This window comes from Papilio xuthus, unplaced genomic scaffold (genome assembly GCF_000836235.2).
Source record: "Papilio xuthus unplaced genomic scaffold, Pxut_1.1 DF827777.1, whole genome shotgun sequence".
Taxonomy (NCBI): domain Eukaryota; kingdom Metazoa; phylum Arthropoda; class Insecta; order Lepidoptera; family Papilionidae; genus Papilio; species Papilio xuthus.
The window spans coordinates 7,846,811-7,861,380 of NW_013530872.1; the positions used below are offsets into that span (position 1 = coordinate 7,846,811).

Here is a 14,570-nt window from a genome sequence, read left to right on the forward strand (position 1 = left end):
TCCCGCTGCTAGTTTGTCCTTCTGTTATAAAAAAAATATATATCATTCCTTTTAATCTCCTTGACAACACAGATACCATAACATGTTTTAATATAAGATTCACAGCAATGGAATACTAGGATCATAGCCTTTGTTTCATAATACGTCGTTAAAATTGAAACTATTTTGAAGTCATATGTCATTCTCGTTGATCTCGTTACAAGAAATTCTGGGTAACGGACTAGCTGTTCGCGATAAGATTGAACTGCGCAAGTTGGAGAATATAAACTTTGCTTATAAAAGCTTTATGAATTATAACAATCATTACGATATAACATTATAACATAAGTATTTACATTGACTTATTTACAGATTCCATATGAGTAGAAAATGACAGTCTTGTAAGTGATATACATAGATCAACTTTACTACAACCATACTTTTCAAATAAAACAACCCAGTTTCTTACGCACTTTGAAGAGCATTTTAGTTTTTTTTCCTCACAATTAGATGAAAACTCGAAAGCGGCCACCAGATGTCGCACTCAACTCTGCCTATAAAAATTCCCATAAATTGAACAGTCGAACTTAAAATTGTAGGATGAATCTTAGAATATCAAACCCACTATAATGAAAACGCAAAATTCCAAGGAAAATTATTCCTTGTTCATGTACTACTCGATATCCCCTTTATCAATCGATCCTAATTATGTTTACAATGAAAATGTACCCAACATATCTAAATTATATTTAAGATGTAAATGTATCCAACATTTACATTGTAAATATAATTAGGATCGATTGACAAAATATACAGTAAACATCATCTTGTCTATCATCATTGGAGAGTCATTTAAAACTTAGTATTAGGTAATGACTTATTACCGGAGATTTATACTATTACAAGAAACAAACAAGGAAAAATAAATTAAAAAATGCGAAAGACGAAAAATGTGCTTACAATAAACATTCCTTGACAACAATTAGCATGCAGATTTATCTGTTTACTAGCTGTAGCCTCCGACTTCGTCCGCGCGGAATGAAATGCGAATCTTGACAAACAGACGGACGGAAAAGAAAGTGATCGTTTTTTTAAGAGCCGCGGCGAACTCGTATAAATATCGTATTATTTTTGTGACTAGTGCATTCGTTTGGGAGTAATAAAGGCGACAGTTTGTCCGATCAAAAAGAGCTTTCATTTACCGAATACAGTCCACTACACAAACTATGACTTTGTTCTAAATCTATGTCAAATTACAGCGAAATCTATGGAGCCGTTCTGAAGATATCTTTAAACATCCATCCATCCAAACATTTGCATTTATAATATTTATAAGAGTACTGACATTTGAATGTTTTATTTATGTGGTTAAAACAGTTAACGATAAATAATTGTTCAATGTTATAAATATGAACAAAGGATCAAATAGGCAGCCGCACCGGGAGCGCGATAATAATTAAATAGTACAGATTTATGGCCTTGTTATGGTATGCGCGCGCAACGTCTAAAAATTATTGGTTTGTTTACTAAAATCGTATAATATAAAGTAAAACGAGACAGAATGAGGATAAAATCGAATAAGTTAGAGAAGCAATAATATTATGTATGTATAGTGAAATTAATATTGCCGTAATAATTGTCAAATTGCCAATTCCATACACATAAGTGTGTGTAATTCGTAAATATCATGTCACCGAAAGATCGAAATAAATAAATGTGTGTTTTACTCTTCTTTCTACTTGTTTTACCTATTTCTGTCAGTCCAAAACCAATAAGTTTGACATGGTTAACTTTTAAACATTAACTTAAATTAACTTTAACTTAAGATTTACTTTCTGCTATTAACCGAACTAACTAGGATGAAAAATATTTTAATCATATAAAAATAGAAAAATATATATGGTTGCAAATCTTAGCAATAAAATGATTTTTGTATATAAGAAACTCATTAGAATTAGCAACAGCAACTCTGTCGTGATTTTATTAATCGTCCTTCTTTAATTTCATACTTCGACACATACACGTTTGAACTTGTTATTTTCACAATCCCAGTTAAATCTGTGTACTTATCACTCAAAACAATTAGAGCGCCGTATTGGCCTTGTTTTGTTTATCGAAATATGACTTCGTGGACCGGAAATGTCACGTGGCGCAGTGTTTTAGCGCGAATTTCAAACCACAAGAAAAAAAATCATGTTTTCGGTATGAAATTAGAAGAAGAAGAATTAAGAAGGTTTAAAATAAATCTACAAAAATTATAAAATATATTTCAGAAAATTGGCTAATAGCCAATTTGTAAAAATAAAGACAAAAAAAATTATAGTATCTTGTACATTAATGAACTACCCAATTTTATTTTAGAAAGTCATATGTATGTACTTTACTACATGTTTATTTTACTTAATATATCTAGAGATTTTTCCACATCATTGTATCAAACTGTATAATCGGATATCAACCACCGTTTACGTTCGATTCCGAACGCAGTATCACCGTATACACTACACGGATATTATTTATGGTGGAGATAGCGAATTGCCGCCACTATCGTGGACTTCCTGCTACAAGTAGTTGTTTATTATATAAAGCGTACGTTGTAACTTATCTTACGCTGATAAATATGACGCATCGGCTCTGCCCTGTGCTGTGCTCAGGTCATGGTCGTTGATACGAACACAAGCTAATGCAACGGTTATCGGTGTTGTAAAGTTCCTATAATCAATCTTACTAATATTATTATATAAATGCGAATGATTGGATGGATGGACGGATGTTTGTTAGACGGCATGGATCTCCTTGTATTTGGCATTGATATAGAACATAGCCTGGAAGAAAACATAGGCTCTAAATTAGGTTTTTTTAAGTCCGCTCCAACGGACTCGCTGGCGACAGCTAGTACAAAAGACGAAAACTAAAACAAAACAAACTGACTTCTAAATATCTCTCAAATTATTTCAGATTAAAAGTATTTCTGTAATAATATAATTACTTGAGAACTGTATTTAATTTCTGATTTACAGGCGTCAACACAGTTTTCATACATCCAGACAATAAAGTCGTCAACCTAACCATTCAACATTTTATGTACATCAATCAAACCAAACAAGAATCATGTTATGAGTACTATACAAATGAACTTTTGTTCAATATTATCTTAATTTATGACAAGTATAATTTAACGGTACGTGTTTCGGCTGCATGAAGCTAGGTAGCACCCGTAAAGGCACTACCTACTCGCTGCCTGGAACAAGCTCCCAATTGGGTGACCGGTGATAAAAAGACAAAGTAAGGGACCTCATTTTGCACCTTGCGGCACGCAACTCGCACCTCACTTTGCGCCGGTAACACCGATCCAGGACCCACAAAAGAATAGCCAATTTTGCTACGACCAAAAACGCAGGAAAAATCGCCCAAGAGAAACACTTTACTAAATTGTGTAATTCCTCGGGGTCAGTCAAAACGCGTGCGTGTGGTCTCGGTAGAAGCAGTGATGCGAATGGTGTTGCGCCGAACGTCGCCCTATTTATAAGCGCGCTAAGCAGGTAGCGCTCGGAACCCCGCGTGTTTCGACTGACCCTTTAGACGTATCTTTATTTGAAAATAGTTACAAAATAATTACAAGAGGACATTAAAAGTACGAATTGAACACAACATAATATTGACAATTAAAACCTATGCATACGTCTGTTTTAACACACATTAATATTACCATTATTTTACAGAACTATTACAAAACTTGCAATTATTATGTACAAAATGTCCTTATACAAATCTATATTACTAAAACTATCTTAACGTAATCTAGTCATCTTTACATAACACATATGTGCGCATTATACAAACATGCACGAGCAGTGGGATGCTACTTCGACAATAAAAACATAAAAATTAATTCACGCAAAAGTACATTCTAAAAATAACCTATACAAAAAATAATAACAATAATATTATATATAGGTTATAAACAATTAACATTAAACTTAGATTACAGTGGCAATGTACCTTAAAATCTATACATATGACATACATGAGTTATTTACACTGACTCTATCTGGGGATACAACTGTGGCGACCCTCACTTATTTCACATATTAATTTCACTATATCATTTAATATCGAATATCACTATTTTAAATATTTATTATTTACTTGAATTCTTTCTTGGCATCTGGTCCCACGGTTCTTGCACATTTTGCAAGCCATTATAGAAATTAGGTGCAATAAACTTTAAACATTTTATGGTTCCCTCGCCGTGGCCGTCTTTTGCATCTATTGTCTAATTTTAAGAAACGTTGAATTTTGTTATTGTTTAATATTTTTAAGTCCAAAAATTCCTTACTCTAATGGTTGCAATAAAATAGCCAATCTGCAGCTCTATTGTCTTTAAGGAATGCACATTTCGTTTCACGTATTTTTTAAATTATCTTTACTTGTTTATTACACAGCTATAAAAAAATCCTTTTGATGCCCGTTCCTTTAAAAAAGCCAATTAACATTTTGATGATAAATGTATATTCGACGTCTTGATTATTTAAATTCAAAATAAACATATTCGTCGCCAACAGTACGAGTAGAATGAAAGCTTTGTTCCCGAGTACCCGAGATAAAGAGCTCTTACAAGTCACAAATCTGTTTATTATGGTTGAGACACGGGGTTAGGGGTCGTTCATTAATCACCTGATATGTTTTTAGCTATTTTTGGTCCGCCTTTGTTGATATGTGGTAGTGTGGTTTCATATTTTCCTTCTCATACCCGAATCACGGGTTTTTTGTCATCATCATCATCATCAGCTCACTATATGTCCCCACAGAGGGGCTCGGAGCCTACCCTAAGTTAAGGGTGATTAGGCCATAGTCAACCACGCTGGCCAAGTGCGGCTTGATTGACTTCACACATATCTTTTGCATTTCTTCTCTGATATGTGCAGATTGCATCACGATGTTTTCCTTCACCGTAAGAACGTCGGATAAATGTACATATGTTAATCGGAAATCGAAAAACACATTGGTACATGGCGGGATTCGAACCCAGGACCTGCAGATTGCAAGTCAAGTGTTTGACCACTGAGCCACCGACGCTCCTGTTTTTTTGTACAAAGTTGCAACTAAATTTATTTATTTTAAAACCGGTAGCAACCTACGATGATTCAGTCCGAGTGTACGGATGTAGTTTATAGAGAGGATGTGTCAAGTAGTTTGTACCGTAGAGTATGATAACAATATTCAACAGCAACATCAAGAGACAACGAATGAGAGGGGACGGCAATGATCCAAGGCGTTCCGTACGTAAAGCAGAAGAAGGCGCGGTGCAATATTTTCTGTATTGTTATTTACATCTAATTTGAAGTATCACTAATTAGTAATGAGTGTACAGTCCGAAGTCCTTAAATTGTTTGTTTGCTCACCTAATGTGTTTTTGATGTTATCATTATAGAAGCCAAATGGACTGTTTATTATTCTCATGTCATATCTCTATTTTTTTTTGAATATAAACTCCTTCACTCGAAAATGTTAGTCCGGTAATAACCATCGATAGAAGTAACGCGGCAGTAAAGTAAAGGTTACATTTCTTTAGTAAATTGTTGTACTGAGTTGCGTGTGAAATAATAATAAATAACTATATTCTTCATCCACTACCGGTTGTCATTTTACCAACCCCTTCAGACCAGCCGAACATTACAGATCCACGGCGTTCCGTACGTAAAGCAAAAGAAGGCGCCGAGCAACACTAAGAGTAAGTAGAACCACCTTGATTCCAGTAAACTAGAATGAAATTCATTTCAGAAAGCAATTACCTTCTATTTATATAAAAATCAATTGCTGTTCATTAGTCTCTCTAAAACTCTAGAACGGCTGAACGGATTTATCTTATCTTGGTCTTGAAATGGCCGTGGAGGTCTAGGGAAAGTTTAAACCGTGAGAAATTCGAATAACTGCCGGGAACTAATTTTTTTTTCATTCCACGCGGACAGAGTCGCGGGTAAAAGCTAGTCTTTTATAGTAATTAGAAACGAATATCAATTAATTTGTCCCAATTGTCTCGCTGCTGACGTCTTCTAGGACGTGGAGTCGCTATTAATAGATGTTTGTCGCGTTCTGGGTTTTTCCGTGGTGGATTTTGATAACAACAACTATGTTCGTTGGTACGAAAAATTAACCTTATGGTGTTTTCGGATAGATTATTATGTAATAGAATGGGATCCTGATTCGATTCTATCATTTCGAATATTGTTTCGCAATCAATCGATTTACCAATCGAATCGTAGCTTTGTAATTCAATTTCAGCTCTGTTACCAGTAGAAGTATTTATCATTATTTTATGTTGTTTTATACATATTTTATGTCCATATGACTTTTATCGAATAAAATATTTATATATTTACGTTTTTGTGTCTCGGGTCAACCCTAAAAAACGGAGATTGCGTCATTAATTGGGCGTGTTAAACACGTACAGATTTATAATGCGCTACAACACCATCAGACTAACGGGAGCAAGTGTAAACATAGGGACAACACTCCATTTATTCATCATTCGGTTTCTCAACGCCGTCGCTACATGTTGTGTGTTGAATAATTTTTACCGATTTAATATTTTACACAGGTCGTTATAAAAACTATGTAAATTCAATTTTATATATAAAAATAAATATATAAACATTTATAAATCAAAATTAATATTTAATTCCATTATGTGTTAGTGACAATAAAAAGTGATAAATAAATATAATATTTTAATTTAAAGTGATAAATAGTTTTACAGATATATTGTTTTTGGATGTTTTATTCAAAAAGTGAATACTAAAGTAAGTATTTTATCAAAATTAATTCGATTTTCGTTGATGAATTGGAATAGTGATGAGTTTATTTGTGTTGCCTTATCTTGTTTATCCTATTCTGAGAAGTTTACAGATAAAAATTATATTTTATGTTTTAAGATGCAATAATAAGTCTTTTGTATTGCGAAACACCTATTGTATAGAGTCCAAAAAATGTATAATAGATATGTAAACAACTTCAAAATACAAACATAAAGTAGTAGTAATATTGAAGTAGTTTTAATACTTACCAACATTACATCAAAAAATTTGACTACATGCAATCGCATGTGTTAACTTTTGCATTAAGCTATGTAGTTTTTATTACAGATCTAATAGTATATTTAATTATACTCTATATCAACATATACCTTAATTTTGTATCTTCGGCCCTCCGGTACCGCCATCGTTTTTTCTATCTTCCTCTCTACTCGCTCTCGCTTTCGCTGCTTCATCCTGGAATTTTGCCATAGATATTCTAGAAAATTAATTCTAATTTATAACTAAAGTGGCTGTCGCCAGTGACTCCGACCGCGTGGAATTAAAAAAAATGTATGACAAATTTCATCAAGGTCCGTTCAGCCGTTCTGGAGATACTTTGAGGCAAACGTCTATCCATCCATCTAAACATTCGCATTTATAATAAAACCAACCCCTTCTAACGAATTTAATATGACAACAATCTTAGTGCCCGTTTCCTCTTAGGAGATTGTATTTACACTGAATTATAATATGTGGAAATATATTTTTGTTCTTAATTTAAAAATATTTCAATGCATATATTAACATATTAATTTTACTATTATTTTAGCTACAAACTTGCTTTTATTTATTCAGGTTATATAAAAATCGATATGGATATTCAACAGTCATCCGAAACAGGTACATACAATTGTTTCTAATAATATATTATAGCAAAATATCAATTGCCCGAATCCTGATCTGTGTAATCTGTAACTAGGATCTGAGCAGTTTTCAAAAATTGCATGTGTAGTCGGGCAAATTAACTTTCGTAAATTAATTCCTATAAACTTTTATTTTTTGCAGATGTCTCATCCCTCATGCAGAAATATAACTTCGTCAAACCAATCACTGTAACTGTTATTTATGAAGAAGACGAAGAAAACGTTATAGAGATAAATAACAATGAGATAAATTTTCAAAATATGCCAAATCAAGGAATGGATCAATCGAAACCAACCTTTTCAAGAAAGACCGCGCAAATTAAAACAGAATGCGCAAATTCTAAAGATGATTATCATATGCTACTCACAGTGGCAGAAAATATATCTAAAATAGTTGAAGTATACAATTATTATATACAATGCCTCAAGCAAAACGAAAAGAACGCAATTCTTTTAAAATTTCATTATATCCATACAAAATCTCGATATTATAGGCAGTCATTTGAAGTGGCATATCGTTTACTATTGCCACAAAAAACAAATGAACATCTAAAACATTTTTTGGTAAAAAAAATAATTGAGTTATCAAAAGTTAAAATCGACCCAATGTATGTAAGAGGTCTCTGCAATGATTTAATACTTTGGACTGAAGGAATGAAAGATAAAATTTTAGCTCAAAGTAAAGTCGATAACGTAAGCAATAAGATCGATGAGAAACAATACGTCTCCAACAATTTAAAAAGAAAATATAATCAAGACAATGTTGCAAAAGAAAATAAAGTAGCAATATTTTCGGCTGGACAGAAAGGAAGTGAAATAATTCTAAGCGTCGATGCACAATATTTGAACGTTGAACATAATTCGCAGAGAGATAACAGTAATAAGCGTACAAGGGAAATATCAAAGGTAGAACAAAACGTACCTTATACATCTGTAATCACCACTCCCAGCAGCGAATTAGACAATACTCTGCAAACTGACACGCAAAGTAATTCACATAAACATTTTGTAAAAGAAAACAGAAGCTTAAACAATATTAACTTTAGCAACAATAATAACCTAGAAAATTCATTTAACAAGTCAATACCAAGATCGTGTGCATCAAATAATGCAAATGATTTAATTAAAAATATTAACTATTCAAATCAAAATAATGTAATATCAAAAATTAAAAGGAGAATCGCCCACAATCTCCGAAATCAAGAACAAAATACCATGTCAGGAGTCGTCAAGCAAGAAAGCAAGAGTTGTTCCCTTTCTAACCAAACTGTTTTGGATCGGAAGGTAATTTATTCTTTACAATAAAGGAATTAGTTAATCATATCATTGATTGATTCTTCTAATATGTTATACATTTCTTACAGAAATCCGCTTTCTACCCTCAAACTCTCGAGACAGGACAAAGAGCTTCATATCAAAGCATACCTAATGCTGTAACTCATAATAATACAGTGAGCCAAAACCAAATGCATAGACCAAATCAAAATACTTTAGACTATATGGCAAATTATCCCACCAGTATGCCTTTGCAATATAATACAACAAATAATGTACCTCAAAGAACAAACTTAAATGGCAGTATAAAAACTGTAAACAGTCATATTAATCAAAAGTATGAACACCGTTATATAACTAATACATTACCACCTGTTTATCAAGACTACTGCAATAACTATATGATAGATCGAGGACAACAAAACAATTATAATTGCAGTCAATACAAATTTCAAGAGACGGGTACTTCAAAACGCCAGTTACAAAACCTTTACGTTCACAAATGGTAATTTCTTCTTTTGTTTTTTTTATAACAGAAGGGGGCAAACGATCAGCGGGAACACAGAGGTGTTCAACGACGCCCGTGGACATCAGCAATACCATTTGTATCTTTTACAACGATATATGTATTTAATTTAACAAATTTAAAATATTACAGAACCTTGTCGGCAAGATCGTCCTAATTGATCCTACATGAGTGCCGAACATCCAAACTATAATTTGAATAAAAGTCGCCTATTTATTGCTCCTAAAAAGGTATGCTATAAAAGATTATTATTAATTATAATATACAGGATTAATATGGTTTTAAAATAACACCTTATGTTGACTGCGTTATAAGTAACCGGAACACGCAAAGGAGTAGCAGATTCGCAACCTTTACATGGGACTGCAGATAGATTGTTCAAAATGTTTCTTTTGTCATTGTCGAGAACCTAATAAAAACAATAAGAACCCTCATATGAAACAGACCTTGGAATGAAATCGCCATGTTCAATAGTAGCACATGTATATAAATCTTTCTAATTAGATATTATTATCTTTTCCAGGTTTCAAATGAAATGTATCAAAATGGAGATCTCAATGACTACAAACAGTTGCATGTCTAATATGCAATCTTCACATGTTACAATTGTATTGTTATTAATTTAAATCTATTTTATATAAATTGTAAATAGGAAATATAAGAACAAGTATTATCAATAAATAATTTTAGCAAACATTTTTCATCTTTTCATTCTAGTTTCTTGATGTATTTTTTGGTTTCCTATTCTCACTAACAAACGTTTTATGAGATTTTCTGACATTGATTCACGCAAGATAAGGTAATCCTCGAGGCGGTGCGAGCGGAACCCATGACCCATCTCATGCTACAATATGCTGGTTGCGTGAGGGGTTAACTTTGGTGTGCTGATTTTTGGTGTTATGAATTGTCAACAAGTGAGACACAGTGTCCAATAAATATCATATAAAATGTAGGCACCTAGATAGATGGTCTCTCTTTTAATATTTATATCAATAGAAATGACTGGATTTATAGAGTACATAGCCCATAAGTTATTATTAAAACACAAAATTTAAACGACGAATATTAGTGAAGTGAATCCAAAGTAATGATGAACATTTTCCAAATAAGACATGACCTAAAGGTCTATGTTACCAGGTCAAAAAATTAAAAAAAAATTTAATCACAAATATGACAGGAGACAAAAGAGATTTGACAGTTGACTTTGACATTTGTTATAAGTTTGCGAATTGCAGTGTATTGCAATTTGCGCTGCATTTTCACATTTAATAAGTATTTTATGTTACTATATTGAAAGTACTTAAAACACAGTAATATTCTTCAGTAATAACTAGAATGTGATACGGCATTTAAAATGTTAACAACAAAAATACCGTTGACTTAGTGTGTACGCAAAAATGTTATCATTTATTTTATATTTTTCATACAATTTTAGTTTCTGCTCTTATTTAAAGAGCAAATACATTGATTTAAAAATGTGGTATGCAGCCTTAGTTCGATTTATTCGAAGGAGATTAGTATTGGGCATCATATTTGCATCTTCACTGACTTACTGTATTGTAAGTTTCTTAAGAGAGGTAAGTATGATGTTATACAATTGGTTTATTGAGTTTTTTTAATTGAAATTATAAAAAAACCTGAGATTTGAATAATGAACTTCTTCCATTACAGGGGAGTAATAAAAACATGGTATACCAAGATGTATCAATTGAGCAAAAACCATTTATTTGGAGAACCCTACAAGAACACAATGATACAAATGATACAAAAATTTGTAGAAATTCTGTCCAAGGAAAGTCTGTTGTTGTAGATGATAGAGGTAGGTACAATAACTATTTAACAACTATACAATTACAACATAATTTAACATATTATATATTTCTAATCAATGTGTATATAAAATCAATGGCATATATTCTTAATTTTATTTGTTATTTAGGTTATGTTTGTCAGCGAAGTGATATATTAAAAAATGGTTGTTGCAATCCTGAAGTAGAGACAACAACTAGATACAGTTGTAAATCATGTAAAGATAACAACTGTTGTGTTATTTATGAGTACTGCGTCTCCTGCTGCCTAGATCCTAGCAAGGTGAGTAAAACAACACAAACATAACCCAAAGACATAGTGTCTGCCTTCTATGACTACAATTATAGATTTAAAATAAATTTACTGGCTATTGCTGATGCCTCTGTCTATGTGAAATATATAACAATGTAAATAAGATATATAAAGTTTTACTCATTAAGGTAAGCATCTACATTTTTTTCGTTAAAAACAACCTATATGTCAACATATGACAAAAATTGGTAAATTTTTTCCATACGTTGACATGTGCTGCAATATCCAAGGGAAATAGAAATTAGTTTTAAACATTTAGCAGTATTTTCAATGAAAGCATTATTGAGCTTTAAAAAAAATGATTAAAATGATAATATTATTTTACAGAGAGACATGCTAGAGTTGGTACTATCAAAGTTATCAGCAGAAGAGAATGTATTATTCCGTTCATTGACTGATGACTATGAGTTATGCTTGACGAAATGCCGTACTAGTTCGCATAGTGTCCTACATGAGAACTCGTACAAGGATCCCGCGCATAAGCATTGCTTCGGTGATGAACCACCCGGGACCAGAACACCTGATTAACTAAAGTTACGTAATTACCTAACTGATCCTATCCACTCAAGATATTTTATTGACTCCTCCATTATTATTCGTAATTTGATATAATTTCAAAATAAGATGTCATTCCATTCAGAATTCTCGGAATATCTTGGGTGCAGTTGGATTTTTTTTCTAAGTTAACTATTAATTTTCTCTCTAAGTTGTTTTAGTAAAATTAATTTAAAAAATTAAAATAGTATCTAATTAAACTCACAAAGGTATGTTTATATTTTCATAAGATATTAGTACTTGAATGATTTATATTGTTATGTAGAAATTATGTATTTAAATTAAATAAATAAAAAAAATATTTTATAACTGAAATTGTGCTCTTAAAATATTAGACATAATAATAAAACATATGTAATCTTGTAAAACAATTGTTATATATACAAGTTGTAATAACATTGATTTGTGATATATAGAATTTTGTTATAAATACATAGAAGGAACATTTATTGAATATGAAAAAAATCTATCTAAAAGTTGATTGTGTGCTATGCATTATTCATGGTGCTAAGGTTAATTTATGAAGAACAAAATATGAACAAAACATAAACATGGATTTATTAGAAGGAATATTATAAACATCTTTGCTTCTTTTATATATGTATAAAATTTTATGTACATTATACATAGAAAATATAAGGTTTTACTGATATTATTATGTACCATTTTATAGTAAAACTTATACAACAGATCATGTTAAAACCTAAACTTTGTAAAGAAGAGAATCACCGTTGGCAGCTTTATCTGTAAATTATATTAAAAGGTAAAATTGTATATCTAATATGTATAGGTGACATATATATCATATTTGTTGCTGCAAATGTACTGTAATTCACAAAATTTGGCGTAAAATTGTTATTTTACAAAGTTTTGGTATTGATTTGGAACAGATTATATATATTTCTCTGTGGGTAGGGTTGCTGGCCGCTAAAATCTAATAGCCGGTTAGACCAGCCAGTTTAGCCGGACATTTGCGTAGAAAGACCGGCCACTCTCTATTATAGAGGATTTTTTATCAGTATTTATAGGTACGAAAAAATTTTACGTAAAATTACTCTCGTTTGCGAAATGTAGAAAGCCTAACAAAAAGCGGGCCCGAACACCGATTATATAGGCCGGACACGTAATCAAAAAGTCTACTTATGTCCGGCTTTATCCGGACGCCTGGCAACGCTATCTGTGGGTAATAAAAAATCATTCTCATATCATTAGTATTATGCGACGAAGGCTATTTGGTGTATGGGATTTATTTATTGACATGTAATGTGCTTCAAATGTGTGAATTACGTTATTATAACGTTATACTAATTTAAAATTCTGATAAGAAACGGTGGCCTTGAGACTATTACGCATTTATTTTTAAGATTAAATAACGTTATTATTATAAATGTCTTTAGTATGTTTAGATAATTTTACAGGCACTTAATTGCACGCAGCGCGCGCCAGATTTACAAATTCATTAAATGAAGTAAATATTTAATAGTTATCATTTCTTTAATCCAGTGCATTTTTTTTTTAAATGGCTACTGTCTTCAATTTTTTTATACTATACATATTTTCGATTAAAAAAAAAGGTTATATTATAACCTTTCGCTGCGTGCTTTTATTCTTAGTGCCTCGTATTTGCTTTTAAAAAATATATCAATAAATCTAAAATAAAACACCAAAAATAGTTATAGATTTTAAATTAAATTTTTGTAACAAAATTATTTGTCAATTATACACCAATGATGTATTGATCATCGAAGTATCGATATGTTGTCACTTTCTAATTTTATGAAGAATGAATATAGATTTGACGAAAGTTTGACTGACGTAGTATACTTTTATAAACTTAATTCATAACTATAGCTATATAAGATTTTTCAACTATAGGTGGGCCATTAGGCCACATTTAAAAACTATCAATTTTAGCTTCATAGTGCGATAAGCTGCTTAAAAACGTCGATTAAAGTAAATGAATCCGTTCGGACTTCAAACATACATATGCAATTTGAATTCGATTGTTATGAAATATCCATATTTTTCGGTAGGTTTTTTGTATTATCCGTGGTTAGATTGCCATGATGACAATAAGTGTGTAATCGGTAAGCAATTGTGCGGTTCTAACTTCAAAAAAATAAATAAAATTTAAGCCCGCCGTTACGAGGTTACGTGTTGGATTTTGATCATGTCACCTATTAAACGGCCCACCTATATGTATATAACTTTCGGTATTATTATGAAACCAAATTTTTATTAGGCTCAGTAACATTTTAATATAGTTTTTAAAAAATAATTTTCTGTTTTCACAAAGTACGCAAAACTTACTATTAAAAAATGTTAGCCGATACGAAACCCTTGAAAGATTACAAAATTCTAAATATTAAAAAAATATATTTTTATGGGGTTAAG

At 31.6% G+C, this 14,570-nt stretch overlaps 2 protein-coding genes across 5 annotated transcripts; both read left to right on the plus strand.

Moving 5' to 3' along the window:
• The first annotated feature begins 5,451 nt into the window (after window positions 1–5,451).
• On the plus strand, window positions 5,452–10,158 carry LOC106115630 (protein kinase 4-like). 4 transcript variants are annotated; one of them, XM_013309067.1, is made up of 6 exons: window positions 5,452–5,713; window positions 7,632–7,676; window positions 7,842–8,983; window positions 9,064–9,479; window positions 9,633–9,730; window positions 10,024–10,158. In XM_013309067.1, coding segments are annotated over exons 2-5 (1,587 nt in total). In that variant the 5' UTR covers window positions 5,452–5,713; window positions 7,632–7,648; the 3' UTR covers window positions 9,634–9,730; window positions 10,024–10,158. The 4 variants fall into 4 exon arrangements, with proteins under 4 accessions (XP_013164521.1, XP_013164522.1, XP_013164523.1 ...); XM_013309066.1 differs by lacking the exon at window positions 5,452–5,713 and adding an exon at window positions 6,749–6,782; XM_013309068.1 differs by lacking the exon at window positions 7,632–7,676.
• Window positions 10,159–10,729: 571 nt separating this feature from the next.
• Window positions 10,730–12,291, plus strand: LOC106115688 (UPF0454 protein C12orf49 homolog). The gene is made up of 4 exons (XM_013309144.1): window positions 10,730–11,077; window positions 11,172–11,319; window positions 11,440–11,591; window positions 11,949–12,291. The coding sequence occupies exons 1-4, from the start codon at window positions 10,898–10,900 to the stop codon at window positions 12,147–12,149; spliced, it is 681 nt and encodes a 226-aa protein (XP_013164598.1). The 5' UTR covers window positions 10,730–10,897; the 3' UTR covers window positions 12,150–12,291.
• Window positions 12,292–14,570: the final 2,279 nt, after the last annotated feature.

What these genes read in the sequence shown, in the direction of transcription:
- LOC106115630 (XM_013309067.1), top strand. Translation starts at nt 7,649, where the DNA reads ATGGATATTCAACAGTCATCCGAAACAG. An exon ending in TCAACAGTCATCCGAAACAG is followed by an intron (nt 7,677 to 7,841) that starts GTACATACAATT and finishes TATTTTTTGCAG; the next exon opens with ATGTCTCATCCCTCATGCAG. An exon ending in AAACTGTTTTGGATCGGAAG is followed by an intron (nt 8,984 to 9,063) that starts GTAATTTATTCT and finishes CATTTCTTACAG; the next exon opens with AAATCCGCTTTCTACCCTCA.
- LOC106115688 (XM_013309144.1), top strand. Translation starts at nt 10,898, where the DNA reads ATGTTATCATTTATTTTATATTTTTCATACAATTTTAGTTTCTGCTCT. An exon ending in TTGTAAGTTTCTTAAGAGAG is followed by an intron (nt 11,078 to 11,171) that starts GTAAGTATGATG and finishes CTTCCATTACAG; the next exon opens with GGGAGTAATAAAAACATGGT. An exon ending in GCTGCCTAGATCCTAGCAAG is followed by an intron (nt 11,592 to 11,948) that starts GTGAGTAAAACA and finishes ATTATTTTACAG; the next exon opens with AGAGACATGCTAGAGTTGGT.